Consider the following 15,402-nt stretch of genomic DNA (forward strand, 5'->3'; position numbering starts at 1 on the left):
TGACTGATAGCCGTCTAGCTATATCGAGATATGTATTTAAAAAAAACACATCCAGAGGAAAAATATCTGCACAATACGGAACAAAATAATTTAGGTATCGGTCATTTTACATCACGATAAACGTTCAGTTATTTTACAGTATTAAAAAAAAATTGTAGGATGACTAGTTACCTTTTTTCACTTCATTTTGAATTGACAATAATAAAATGATTAACGCATGCATGCAGCACTGCTGCTGTATAAATCTATCAAATGACCACAGATGTAATGTAGCCTACATATTTTTGCATAAATATGCTTAATTTCCTGTATATGATACCTGTCCATGTTAGACACTTTGTTGCAGCTTCAGCTTGTAAAAGCGCAACATAAATCAGTAAGTATTGTATTGTAGATGTTGTATTGTAGATTGTATTGTAGATTGGCAGTGAAATAGGAGGCATAAAACTAATGTTACCAACAGAAATCCCATCTGTTTAAAGTTGCATTCATGGTCTAGTTTAATCAGCTATTTTATTATTTCTCATTTTATTTATGGTTTTATTGTTCGGTGCATTATTTTAATTGCAAAGTGTCCTTGAGGGTTCAGAAAGGCACGTATACGTTAAATGTATTATTATTAAATCGATTAAAAATAAATATACATTGATATAAATCGGTGTCCACTGCAATACATAATATTGCTGCAATGTATAATAATATTGAACTGTAATCTTGAAACATTCATCCATGGTCATGAATCCACATGACGATCGTGGCTGTTTCACACAAAACAACCTCTTCAATGCCAGCAGCCATAGAAGCAGAACATACTGTACATTCAAAATGTTGAACACGAGGGCAGTTTGGATGCTTTGATGAGGCTGTCAGAGATATTCCTCTCCTTGTTATGACTGGTTGAAGGTTTTAGTTTGCAGTGCTTCATACAAAGTGGTGATGATAATATTTACATGAGGGGAGAACTCGGAGTCTTCGGTAATGATCCACAAACTTACCATCTACAGCCATTCGCTCCCTTAGTTCTTGCTGCAGTCGGCTCTGACGGTCCTCTAGCTCCAATTCTCTGGCACTTAAAATATTAATGAAAAAAATAGAAAATTCATCAACCCTTATCCAAATAAATATTTGAGCCAAATTAAAATAAGGTACATTCTCATCATAGTAACTGAGGCAATCCAGCAGCCTTGAATTAGTTAAGATTTTTAATATACAGTCACGTCATATTTTGTTGTATATATCCATCACAACTTCAATAGCGGTCGCTGAAAATATTGTCTTGACATTAATCCTGTCTTAGGGGCATAAATGTTTGGGACAGCTGCTTTACCGTCCCAGCATTAAACAATGCTTTGTGTTCTGACATGTAGTTTTGGAGTGAGTATATGTTTTTGATTACCACAGCAGTTTTAATTGCACAAAGGTTACCAAAGGTTTTTGAGTATATTACTTACAAAATCATGAGTTCAGATTCATAGCGGACTAGGGCATTCTTCTCCTGCACGAGCTTGAACCATTCTTGCATCAATTTGGGATCATCCTTCTTTCCCATGCCTGGAAAAAAGAGTTAGAAAAGCCTAGCAGTGAGATGCACAACATCAGATTGAACACACAAGGACACTCAGGGATCAACACTGGGGAATGCAACACACAGCCAAGGCGGGATGTGCTCGTTGAGGGATGGTGAGGTGGAAAGATGGACTTGACACATATTTGGTCGTGTATCCATACTTCCCAGTCACATAAAGATGTGGTGGTTTTGACTTTAGGGAAGGTGTACATACAAACAACTTTCAAACGCATATCCAAACACACATAAAAGTTGGGAAAAAATCTATTGTTATGAGGCATTTCCATAATGCAGCTCAAACTTGTCTTTTTGGTTAACCATTATTTAGTCTCTTCTTTGTTGAATAGAGTGCAATGTGATGAGGTGCATGTGTGTATGGAAGTCGGAGGACCCTCTTCCCGAGCGCCGACGCCCACCCGGCTCGTCGGAACCCCCCCACCGGTGCCATTGTGACAGGTAGCGCAACGCCATTACGTGCTTGGTTGGCCAAAATCGTCGTACACGTTTGTGAAGAAACAGTTATTTTGTATCCCCATTTTGTGCAATGCTGTAATATTGGTGTTTATTATGTCTGTCAAAGTCATTATAAGTGCCTTGCTCGTTGGGTCCGAGAGGACAGTAATTTCATCTGTGCTGTATGTCATGCATATTAGAATATTTGACAATAAAGCTGACTTTGACTTGACTTGATATTCTGTTAAGATAAATGAGGCATGCTGAATGTTGAGTGCATCTGGCAATGCAGCCACAATGCTACATATGGTCCTTTGACAGAGATTAAAAAAATATTTCTTGTACAATGCTGAGAGAAGTGGTTGCTCTCTGTGCTCCGGCAAATAAACATTCTACTTGTTTAGTCTAAACAAGAAGGACCATCTGGAGTCTTTTTTCTACTAAATGTATCACAAAGACACTGCAGAGTTGCCGGGCTGCCGCCGAAGCGGTCCTAGCCGGAGAATTTAAAAATAAATAAATAAATAAAAAGGTCTGGCAATCGTGGTCATAAGTGCGGGTGGTCGTAACTCGCACTGGTCGTAAATCGGATGTTACCTGTATATATAGATATATCTCTATATCAAGAGAGAGAGAGAGAGAGAGAGAGAGAGAGAGAGAGAGAGAGAGAGAGAGAGAGAGAGAGAGAGAGAGAGAGAGAGAGAGAGAGAGAGAGAGAGAGAGAGAAAGAGAAAGAGAGAATAACCGGGAAATTGCAGTTCCGCACACATACTCAAACTAGATACATTAAACAATTACATTTCTTAATCCTTGCTTGACCAGCTGATGACCCACCATCAGAAATTAAATCATCCAAAACAATTCAAAGCAGGGCAGTTCAATAGTATTATAGTAGTATTATAGTATAGTATTTCCAAACCACAAAACTCCATCAGAATGAATCCCGGGATACACTATGGCCAAGCTCAGGTGGTAGAGCTATGACAACATATTTGATCAAAGCAAAGTCGTGTGGAACGGATACAGATTGTTTTTCAGCATTTTGGACCACGACATTCATCAAGGAGGAGACTGTGCTGAGCGGTTGCGCCTTTTCGGCAGCATGAATATGCCAGTACTGTTTTTGAATGGGAGGAATGTCGGAGCCATTCGACTGCCATCGCTGGACACCAAAGGGGCCATTGTGCTTTTTTGCGCCTGTAATGGGCAGCATCTTCACAGCCCCGCTTCGTTTAGCGGAAAGGTCAGTGCTGTTGGACAGTCTGCGGCTGGATGGATGCATGGCTTGAGGAACCCGCGATAAGAAGAAAGGAGCGTCAGCGCAGAGCGCCGATGCGTATGTGGAACTGTTGCGGCTTGGAATTGAAGCAGATTTATGTGGAACAGGAGATGTGAGACAATCTCTTCGTCAATGGATGCTACAGCTGCGTGTTTGCTTTGAACATTTAGTTTGTAGTCGACGTGCACATTCCACTATAATGTCCCTGATCCACTGGTGGAAAGACGCTTTGATCCTCTCCTCTTTCATCTAGAACTGCTTCATGTCATCACAAAGAGGGTACAGCAAGTCCTGAAGAATGAATGTCTCTCTGTGTTTTTGTTTTGTCATATTGTCTCTATGCTGTCATATTATTTGTTATTTACTTTTTTTTGTTCTTTTGACTTCAAGACGGCGCCGCGAGAGTGGCTGCCTTTCCAGCAGCTCATGTATTTTATTTTTCTACTTTCATTCCTTTCATCACTTTGCTGCTGTGAAATGTAAATTTCTCCACTGTGAGACTAATAAAGGCGTATCCAATATCCAATCCAGTTCCAAGATTTAAGACTGTCGATACCAACCCGGCAAATACAATTTAGCTCATATAATTTTGATGGAGTTCCCACATTATCATTTTTACTTTGCATTCCTGAACAGAAAACATTAACAATGCCATGCTTGACCGTGCTCAAAGATGGATGGATATTATTCAGCTTCAAAGAATCAATGAAATAGTCTAAATTCTGAAGCACACTGAAAGAGTAAGCACAAGACTTCATGATACTTGATAGCATTTTTTGTATAGTATGTGTTATACTAGACCAGAGGTCGGGAACCTTTGGCTCGCGAGCCATATATGGCTCTTTTGATAGTTGCATATGGCTCGCCAATAAAACTAAATACAGTGCACATTCTCGCGTTTTCGCTGTTCATTTCCTTTTGGGGCTGCAGTTGGCGGAAAGCGCAATTTTGATTGGATCACACTGACCTAGGTTGGTGGAAAGCGCAATTTTGATTGCATGATACTGGCCGTCATGTTGAAACAGGTAAACACCCCTTTAAATAATCCCCACGAGTAAAACAAATGACGAGTAAACTTCAGCTTGAATGCACCGAAGGTTTCGCCTTTGGAGAGAAAGGTTCTGATTCTAATTTGCAATGAAACAATACCATGGATGAAACAGTCGAATGTCAGTGGCATTTTAATTAGCACCATGCAAACGTTAGCATCAATATACTTCTGCGAGAGACAGCAAAAAGTGTGAAAGCTAATGAGCTGTGTGCAGGCTAGCTAGCAGTAACTTCGCCCATGGCAAGTTGACGTTCATTCCGATCGTTTGGCTGGATTTTTACCAATCATGAGGAACGGAAAACCATTCATGTTAACGGTGAGTACTATCACAAAGTTATTTAAAATAATACATTTTATTGAAAAGAGGCCGCGCGTGCGTGTTTGCGTGTGCATTTGCGTGTGTGTATGTGTGTGTGTGTGTGTGTGTGTGTGTGTGTGTGTGTGTGTGTGTGTGTGTGTGTGTGTGTGTGTGTGTGTGTGTGTGTGTGTGCGTGTGCGTGTGTGTGTGTGTGTGCGGCTCTCACTGAAAAACATTTCTAAATATTTTACTTCTATGGCTCTTTTCATTAAAACGGTTCCCGACCCCTGTTCTAGACCTTAAAGAGAGTTTACCTTGGCTTGGAGAGACAGACTGATCTGGCTAGGGAATACAGCATGGCGAAATCTATGATCAGTACGATATTAAAGAAAAAGGAGGTTGTGAAATTTAGTGATGTGGCTGTGGGAGTGAGAGCAAGTGTCATTGGATAGATATTTTAAGAGAAAAGAACATCCTCTAGCCGAGTCATCCGTAGCTGTCACATTCCGAGCGAGAGTGACGGCAGCTGACTCGTCGGAACGTAGTGGAATGTTTGGGATCCCAAAAAAGGCGGCAGAGCTATACTAACCAAGCAGGATGTTTATTAAAAAATAAAAGAATACACAGCGAGTAAGAAGGCAGGGGGTGATCCGACCCGCTTACTACGCCAAAAAGCAAATGGCACACGAGGGTGCAAAATTACGCAATCCCGGAAAATGACAAATTTATGGGACGCAGGGAAAATACCTCGGACCGGATACACTCGCGCGTCGAAGGAAGAGTCCAGGTACGGTGGCGGGGTGAGTCAATCATCCGGCATTGGCGAGGTGATCGCAAACCGTATAAATGCCCCGTGTCCGTGATTAGAGAATTGACAGCAGGTGGAGGGCGGTCGGGAGAGGCAGCCCCGCCCCCCGCTGTCAACTCACACGTGACAGGAGCAAATAGATGGTTTCGGTGTTCGAACAAATCGCTTTTCGAACAGGGTCCTGGATCGAATTATGGTCGAGAACCGAGGTATCACTGTACTGTATAACTAAAAAGAATGTGGTCTTTTATTTGACTTTGGGTGTAATTCCACAGGATCTATGTTATATTGTCAATTGAGGCTTTGTGACAATGACAATATAGTGTTCCCTCGCAACTTTGCCGTTCAGTCATTGCAGATTCATTCTATCATGGGGTTTTCAATTTTGACATTGACTTTATTAATTGCAGGTTGACCTCAATGTGACATATTTTCTAGATATGGTCTTTATCTAAGTCAGAAAAAAAAATCTAACTGTGAAAAAAATCAAAAACAAAATCAGAGAACATGAACAGGGAGCACAAGGAAATTGCAGCATGAGGTTCTGATTATATTGCTGCATTCAGGACCTGATTCATGTGTTTAGGATGCAGAGGCAATGTTATAAACTAAAAACTGCACGACGAAAGAAATGTCCTCATTTTCCTTATTTGATTAATATGTCTTACCTGAAACAGAACCCCACATCGCATTGTCGCCAAAAGTACAAACAGTGGTGCGCAATAAATCCTTGTTTTGAAAATGAAAAAAAAACTACGTCCCATGACTAATGTTTTCGTCAAAGGTACAAATAGTGTATAATTTTGATTTTTTTTTTCAAAGTTAAATCAAGTGTACACATATTTTAAGTGCACAGCATATTTTAAGTAGAAGATAAAGGTGGGGTGAGATGTCGATAAAGGTGAAGGGGTAACTAAAGACACAAAGCTTCAGCTTGTTTGGTTTTTACATTTTCTTTCCACCATCCCCACCAACACCAGCCCTCAGCCCAAGATGCCAAACAAAGGAGATCCCGAAAGGACCGTAGAAGTTAAGCATAAATCAATCAGAGTGCATCAAAACAAAAGCTTGTGCTTCAAACACTTCACAAATTAAAACCCAGGAAAAATCTCATTTGCCCAGAATTAGCTCCAAGAACAATACATATGATTCATTAAATTTTAAAACTTGCTTTGTGAAGGCTCCAATATTGAAAACAACTTCAAACCATGCAAGGTTGACATTTCTGAATCTTTTTTTTTTTTTTTTTTTTTTTTTTTTTTGGGGGGGGGGGGGTATTTATCACACTTATCAATTATTTGAAAATGCCGATTGGGGGTCACTGTAATGACCTATTCAAATGGGTGCATTTGAAAATTCTGCATGCATCTGATTCATTCTGGTAAAAAAAAAAAAGATGAGGGAAAGCAAGAAGATTGGTGAGGGTGCAGGGAAATAGCCCAGTTCTGGAGAACCCCTGCGGTTGCCGTGGTTACCTGCCACACCCGACAAGCAGAGGCGACGAGGTGAGGTTACCTTCAGGGGAACAGCAGAGGCAGAAGGGGAGAGGTCTTCGACGGTGTATTCCCACAAAGGGCTCAACCTCCACAAGACAAGGGGATAGGGAGCGTGGGACTAACACAGACAAGGGCATTGATGTAGAATTGAGAACGATGATAGAAATGATAGAGAAGAAAAGCAGAGACGTCACAGGGGGAAAAAGTTGAGGATACAGGGTGAGTGGACACGTGTGATGAGAAAGAGAAAAACATGGAGGATATCAAAGGAGGGCAGGAACATTGAGATAGGAGGACAGCAAATCACCTAAGAGGCGGAGGTGGGAGTGATCACCTCTGTGGTATGAGGGATATTAATAGCAAAACAACCTGGAAGAAATGGCTTTGGTGGTAATGCACAAGTATTGCTCCATATACACTTCCATTAGGCCAACACATGCTTCTTTTGAAGATAGCATGGAATTAAAATACTTGAACTTCAACACAAAAACGTTAATAGGCTCAATTTACAAGGCATGGTTAAAACGAAGAGGTAAAAAAAACCCAGAATGGAATCATTATGTATGCTCAGATGGAAATTAGGCTTAAAAACACTTATCTTACACTCCTTAATATGACTGGAACCCACACATCAATTATAAGCTTGGCGTCACTGCATAAACCGATCAATGACGAGTAGACCGCATCTGCTCAAACAACACGTATGCTACAGTGCCACCATTCGACTAGGTGACTTGTTCCATTTTCTTCTCGATGATGGCTACTATAAAGTATGGTACGCCAACAACTATTATTACAAATGCAGATTTTTGGCCACCATGCAAATGTAATTGTCCACCATGTTAATGTAAAACATTAGCACTGCTATAATTTCAGGATTATAAACGGCTACTTTTTTCCCATGCTATGAACCGTGTAGCTATGAATTTGACATGGTTAATATATGGATTTTAACTTATGGGCTTCTTGCTGCCAATAGATTGACATAAACAATGAACCAATGAGAGTGAGTCAGTGCTGAAACCGAATTGTCATATCAGCATTTGCCTGTCATTGCTGGACAGCTTTAGGGCGCTTGTGTTTTTTAAATTTTCTTTGAAAATGCACCTTTAATGGGTCGCATTTTTCACAGCCCCACTTTGTTCAGCATAGAGGTCATTGCTGTTGGACGGTTTTAGGCTGGATGTATGCATGGCTTGAGGAGCCGACGATGAGAAAAAAGGAGCCTCTGGGCAAAGCGATGATGCATATGTGGAAGTGGGAGTCACATCTTGGAATTGAAGCAGATTACGTGGGACACAAGAAGTGAGACACTCTTTTCACCAATGGATATTACAGTTTTGCGTTTGCTTTCAAAACTTAGCGTGTAGTAGGCGTTTTCAGCATGATGGTCCTTATACACTGGTGAAAGGAGACTTTGATCTTCTCTTTCATCTATCACTGCTTCACACAGCAAAGGGGATGCAGTAAAGTGGTTGAGATTGAATGCGTGTCTTGTGTTGTGTCGTATTATTTTGTTGTTTTGATTCAAGATGGTGTCGCGAGTTGAAGTAGAGATGGAGGAAACAGAGATGAAGATGTGGAGGTTTGGGAGTGACCATGTTGGATAGAATCAGGAATGAGTATATTAGAGGGACAACTCATATAAGAGGCTTTGGAGAGAAAGTCAGAGAGGCCAGACTGAGATGGTTTGGACAAGTCCAGAGGAGAGAGGGTGACTATATCAGAAGAAGGCTGCTGAACCTTGAACAGCCAGGCAGGAGACCGAAAGGAAGAACTAAGAGGTTTATGGATGTTGTCAAAGAGAACATGAAGGGAGCTGGTGTGAGAGAAGAGGATGCACAAAACCGGTTTAGATGGAGGACACTGATTCGTTGTGGCGACCACTGAAGGGAAAAGCCGAATGGAAAAGAAGAAGATGGTGTCGCGAGAATGGTTTGTCACTGTACTATTCACAAACATTTTATTCCGTCACGATTCGAAAAAAAATTGGTTGATCTTTACTAGTGTGCAGTGTGATGCATGCCGCTCCACAACATATTTGTGGAGCTCATTTTCAGTGAATTAAATATGTTTACTCATTTAAATAATGTCAAAACTGCAAATAGGTCAGAGTAAAGCAAATGTGATGGAATTCCAATTCCTTAACAGGTTACTGAACTCCACCAAGCTGCAAACTTGAAGGACAACCAGCACCATTTTTTTGTTTCCTAACTGACATCGGAGAAACATTTTATAGCATCTACCCAAAACACGCAGGCTGATATTTTTAGTCAAATGCAAAACACCAATAAAAATGACTTAAAGTGTCCCAAAACTGCCACAAAAATGAGCTCAGAACTGGGCAGATTCAAAAAGTCGCGCCCCGTTGTTCGTGACGTCAAAATTGGTCACACACCGCCTTGCTCCAGAATCAAAACAATGGCTTCAGAGAGTTAAGATTCGGAGAAGATGCTTTCTTGTTACTCATCCAGCTATGAATATGATTCAAATAGTTCTGAAAAGGAAAGCATAAATGTTTGCAATCGATTAAAGAAGTCCTTCAATATCAATTCGAGCCGTCTGGACTCCAATTAGGGGTCCAGAAAATGCACAAGATGGCGCACAAGCTCCATTGAAAATGGGCTGATTTGTCCGCTGGGAATTTGTGTAAACTTACACCTTCTTTATGCGTGTTACCGCAATTGGCTGCAAAACACAACGATTCACAATCGTAGTTTTCCTTCTAATTTCGCGATCAACACTGTGTTCTCAGAGTACCCAAAATGCATTGTGTGTCGCTTTCTCGGTCACGGGCTCGAAAACAAGACTTCCTGAAAATTCAAGAGTCTTAAAACGTAAAAAAGCAGGAGAGGACTGGAGAGCCTGTTTTGGGCATTAGTGGGGCCAATGTCGATATTGAACAAATTTTGTGTTTACGCAATTTGCAACATTTTAGTAATGGGGCACTATGTGAATTGACATCTTTAAGCAGGGATGTGTTGCTGCAAAAATGATTAAATAGGTGAAATAAATATGTGATTTTGCATGAAAAAAATGTGAAGACATCCATCCATTTTCTAACCCACTTTTCTCTGCATATCTATAATAATAATAATACATTACATTTTAAGCGCCTTTCAAAGCTCTCAGGTACACACAGTCACAGACAAGCATAGGTACTATAGTAAAAAAAATACAATCCCAAATATATATACATTTCCGGGTTGAGTGAACGCTGGCGAATGTGGCTGCCGGTGCTCACCTGCAGAAAAAATATCCTGTGACTGTAAAGTGTCCTTGAGAGTTTTGAAAGGTGCTTATAAATGAAATGTATTATTATTATTATTATTATTATTATTATTATTATTATTATTATTACATGAGAAGCTTAGAGTACAGGCCAGAGTCAAGAAAAGCAAATAAAAGCACCAAATGATACATAAAGATTCAATACAGTACCTGGAATTTTCTGAATAAGGCAGACAACCCACATGAAACAACACCATATGTGTACTTCCCTCGCACCAACTCACACTATATCAGTTGTTAAATGCCTTCCTCACCAAAGATAAAACAATAGAAATACGGACAGCAACGAAATGCAATACAACAGTAATATATGTACATGTATAGTATATTACACCACTCCCCCACGAGGCTAATTCATGCTGAGAGGATTTTCTGATCATTTGACCTTGGATGTATACTGCAAGCCAACCCCTCGGGAGGCTGGCTCAAAACTGACTTTCATTGTATCAGTCAAATACATTTTTCATTCCAGCACTTGTATTGGAATTCTGTGGATTGTGAACGTCAATTTGTGACAGGTGAGCCTTTGAATGAAAAGTTATTGTGCGAGTGGGTTCATCGCTCTGTCCAAACAGCAAGCAATTTATCGCATGGGTGAGTAAAAACAATCTGCAGCACCAAACAAAAGAGTAGTCATAAGCCTCTTAAAATATGGGGGTGAATGAAACATACAATCTGACCGTGGAAATCAAGGGCGGCATCTCACCTCATATTCAAACAGACTAACCGCATTTAAGACTACAGGTTAAGGGGTTGCTTTTACATTGGAGCACACTGGTTACATAATGGGGGAGCAACAACAGAGCACGTATGAGAGGAAAAAAAATAACAACGGAAAAGGATGACAAAACACAATTACAGCAGATAAGAAAAGGTTGGGTTATTAGGGATGTAAACAACACAAACACTGCTTGGAGTTGAAGGAGATTTATGTGGGACAGGAAATGTGAGACAATCTCTTTTTGTCAATGGATGCTACAGCTGCGTGTTTGCTTTCAACAGTTAGCTTGTAGTCGACGTGCACATTCCACCATGATGTCCCTGATCCACTGGTGAAAAGATGCTTTGATCCTCTCCTCTTTCATCTAGAACTGCTTTATGTAACAAAGAGGGTACAGAAAGTTCTAAAGAATGAATGACTCTCTGTGTCTTTGTGTGTTATATTGTCTTTGTGTTGTCATATTATTATTTTTTTTTTTTTGTTCTTTTGACTTCAAGACAGCGCCGCGAGAGTGGCTGCCTTTCCAGCAGCTCATGTATTTTGTTTTTCTACTTTCATTCCTTTTATCACTTTGCTGCTGTGAAATGTAAATTTCTCCACTGCGAGACTAATAAAGGCACATCCAATCCAGTCCAAAAGTGTTATTTACACTGGGGGTGCAGTTAATGGGACAAACAAAACATTTGTTATTGTTACAAGGGCATTAGTTACGCTCTGAATGTTTGCCCATTCACACAATTCTTCAGTGGTCATGAACTTTTTATTATACAGTATTTTAAAATTTGGTATATTTGAGAGTATAGTTGCCAGATGAAACTCGTGTATATATGTACATAATTATATGGGAACGGTTTTACAGGTAAAGATTTGGTTGCATAAAGAAGCCATGTGCCCTTTACAGAAAACATGTAGGGCTCTTTCATTTGTCACATGTACAGTTAATCCACCGACATATAATACTGTTGCTTATTGTAATATATTTTTGAATTAAAAAAAAGTTTGAAGTGAGAGTCATGAAAGTAATTTATTTTATGATTACATCTCTGTCATTGTGTGGGTCCTTTAATCTAATCTAATTTATGAATGTGTAAAGAAGTGGACATTTATTTGTATCTTACTCTCAATACAATAGTCACACTACCATTTTGGAGCTCAAATATTATACTGTTAGTTTTTGCATCTCTTAATGTGCCTCTAGTTCAAAGTGCAGCAGGATTTGTTATTAATAGACACAGGTGAGGGGCAGAATATAAGCAACACCTATGCGCTGAGAGCTCTGTGATGTGCAGCACCATTGCAACATAGTAGAATTAATGTTGCCTTGATAGTATTCAACAATCCATCGTTTATAGGTTTATAGAGATCAGCTTCCATCTTATTGATCTGATGTACTTTGTCATATTGCTGTGGAGAAGACCAGAGAATACGGACAGGTGGAATGGAGGAGGCTTCAAAATAATGCAAAAACGAATCGGCCAACAAACCACTCAACGGACGTAGATGGGTACAAAATAAAGGTAGGGTGGGGGAGAGATTCAGTTAGCCATTAGGTTAGTCTGTAAACGACAGATTGCAAATACATACCGCCCAGATGCAAGTCCAGGATTTCACTGTAATTAGAATCTCCCCAATAGTCTACAATGACAGGGATATATTAGACACAGGAGTTATTTCACACTGCTCCACACTGGGCATGCAAACAATGTTCGTAAAATGAGCATGCATGCACACACACACACTTCAACCTGCAGGGACACTCAAAAGACATAACCCTCTGTACTCACCATGGTGCCCAACATAAACAGCTTGTGAGCATGAGCACATGACAGTGATCAAAATAATCGTTTAAAGACTTGCAATACTGTGGAGAACTGGCACAGCCTTACTTCATTTTGACAATGATGGCAATTTTGTGTTGACCAATCAAATCAGATTATTTACAAAGTATACGATTCAGTTTATAATGTCAAGCTTGAATAATTGATTATGTCTCACCAAAAGAACATCTGCATCTCAAAGGGGACCTTTGAATAGTACATGATATGATGTAAGTACAGAGGTATCATGGAGAGAACTCGCTTTAAAAAAAACAGGCTTTAGTTGACAATTCTTTAGTTCTGTGAGACTCCTAATTCATTTTACCACATTTTTTTCACATCTGTGGGAAAATGTTGCAGGATGACCTTTTTCTCTTCCAGCATGACCATGATGTACTTATATTAGACATGCAACACCATATCCAGATTACTCAGTGACGTGCAGTCAGGGGAGACAGGTGAGGCTGTGCCTCATCTGTCATCATGGAAATATCAAATGACAAAATAAATTAAACAGTTATATTTATTTAGTGATTTGTACTTTAACGTTCTTTTCCATTTAACGTCACCATTTTTTTCAAAATTGCTGAATTTTCACATTTACCGCTTAAATACTAAGTAGAGACGAGCGGTGAGGCACCAGCCGGCTAAGCCTCACCATGGGTTGCGCAATCACTATGCTAACTGTGCTGGCTTGCTCTGCAGTGAGACCGCATTGCTGTCCCTCTGCATATCGCTATTAAAGTGTTCAAAAGCTTTTAGTATATGTACTACATTTCTACAGTTTAGCTGGTGTATATAATGTACAGTCCCTGTACATTATAAACACTGTACTACAGTGTTTATTTTATTGTATTTTTATCAAAACTGTGTGCAGAGGTGAGGCACACAGATCTCCTGCCTCATGACAGGGGGCGCTGGTGATTACAGATTCTTCTTGCGACTCCTCGGCTGCAGAATAATAGAATTAGTGACAGCAAGCTATAGTAAACAGTTAGCAAGTTAAGTGCAACCATCCAGTCATTTTTTCGTGTTGGTTGGCCTTATTTTCAGAATGGTGGATTACATATCTAAATTGAAAGAATTTTCTAAACTGGACTTTCAATCGAAGCAGGAGATAATGATTAAAGGAAGACAAACACCGGACAGTATAGCTCACAAACGGTGAAGGATGAATGTAAATCTCATGGACAGCTTTTCAGCTTTCTGGCCAAGAAGGATCTCATTGAAACTATTCCTGAAGCGACAAAGTTGATCCAGCTCATGCTCACTGTTCCACCTACTACAGCATCAGTAGAGCGGTCATTTTCAGCACAAAAGACTGAAAACATACAGTCGGAACAGGACTCATCAAGGACGACTTTATTCACTGGCATTCCAGTGAATAAAGTCGTCCATTGAGACAGAGAGACCTGGACTTCATTTATAAGGTAACACGATAATCACATTTTTTAAATTATTTTTCTATGCTACAGTCTGTATACAGTATATAAAGAAGGCTGACATGACATTTTAAACAAAACATGCTAACTGTTGCTACTCTGTAAGCTACTCTGTGCAGTTCATATGTTTGTAAATCTGACTGTGATGCCGTCAGTGCCTCACCAGCCATGAACCTCACCGCATGTCACTGAGATTACTGCTGTCCTACATTGCAGCAGCATAAAGCAAGGAATTCTTCGTTGCAACACTTGGCGACTATTTGTAGAAAATAGTCTATAATTCCATCAAGCAATCTGAATTTGATTTCTACCATACAGTATTGACCAAGAGAACGCATCAAAATCAGGGAAATAGTCCTTGCTGGGTGACAGTGGAGGAGAGAACATGCATCCAGAACAAGCACACACACACACGCACGCACGCACGCACGCACGCACGCACGCACGCACGCACGCACGCACGCACGCACGCACACACACACACACACACACACACACACACACACACACACACACACACACACACACACACACACACACACACACACACACACACACACACACACAGGCGCACACACATTCTCCTGAGTGCATGCAGCTCTTCTAACAATGGTGGATGTTAGAGACAAATTACAAGGTTCACAGATGGAGAACTGTTGGAGTGTGTCACCACAGATGGAGCCAATGTAACAGTGTCACGTATCATTCGTATGAAAACAAAGTTTAGTGGATGTAATACCTGATCTTCGTTTGTGCTGTTTGGGTAATGTATAAGTACCTTTGTACATTCCTTTAAGAAAGTAGAGTTGCAAACATGTTATAGCAGAGAAATGACTAATTGGTGTGGAAAGCAGTCACATGAAAATAATGCCAATAATGCCAGCTTCTGTTCAATGAATATACAATAATGTGCAAAACTCTTTGGCCACCATTATACTTACTTTTTTCACAATCACTTCATGACCATACTGTATATATCAAGAATGTCACACAGTAAAGTGCATCCCTCAACCAGGTATAAATTATGAAGAAAAAAAAAACAATTGAGCTGAGCATCATCTCCTTCTATGCATTACTTGGCAGACTATTAACTGTGTACCAACAGATGGGAGATGCCATTATGATTTTAGGTGGTGGACGGTCCGCATCAATGCTTGGGACTCATACTGTAAACATGTA

At 40.1% G+C, this 15,402-nt stretch overlaps 1 protein-coding gene across 1 annotated transcript in view; it reads right to left on the bottom strand.

The window, feature by feature from the left end:
• mical3a (microtubule associated monooxygenase, calponin and LIM domain containing 3a) overlaps nucleotides 1-15,402 on the bottom strand; it is an 86,682-nt gene that overhangs the window by 3,944 nt on the left and 67,336 nt on the right. The window contains exons 45-49 of the mRNA XM_088997154.1: nucleotides 14,963-15,013; nucleotides 12,549-12,599; nucleotides 6,972-7,070; nucleotides 1,452-1,551; nucleotides 996-1,069 (exon numbers count right to left, since the gene is read on the bottom strand). Coding sequence (XP_088853280.1) covers nucleotides 996-1,069; nucleotides 1,452-1,551; nucleotides 6,972-7,070; nucleotides 12,549-12,599; nucleotides 14,963-15,013 — 375 coding nt within the window. The remainder of the gene's footprint in view (nucleotides 1-995; nucleotides 1,070-1,451; nucleotides 1,552-6,971; nucleotides 7,071-12,548; nucleotides 12,600-14,962; nucleotides 15,014-15,402) is intronic.

This window comes from Hippocampus bargibanti, linkage group LG05 (genome assembly GCF_051943395.1).
Source record: "Hippocampus bargibanti isolate YZ-2025 linkage group LG05, ASM5194339v1, whole genome shotgun sequence".
Lineage (NCBI taxonomy): Eukaryota > Metazoa > Chordata > Actinopteri > Syngnathiformes > Syngnathidae > Hippocampus > Hippocampus bargibanti.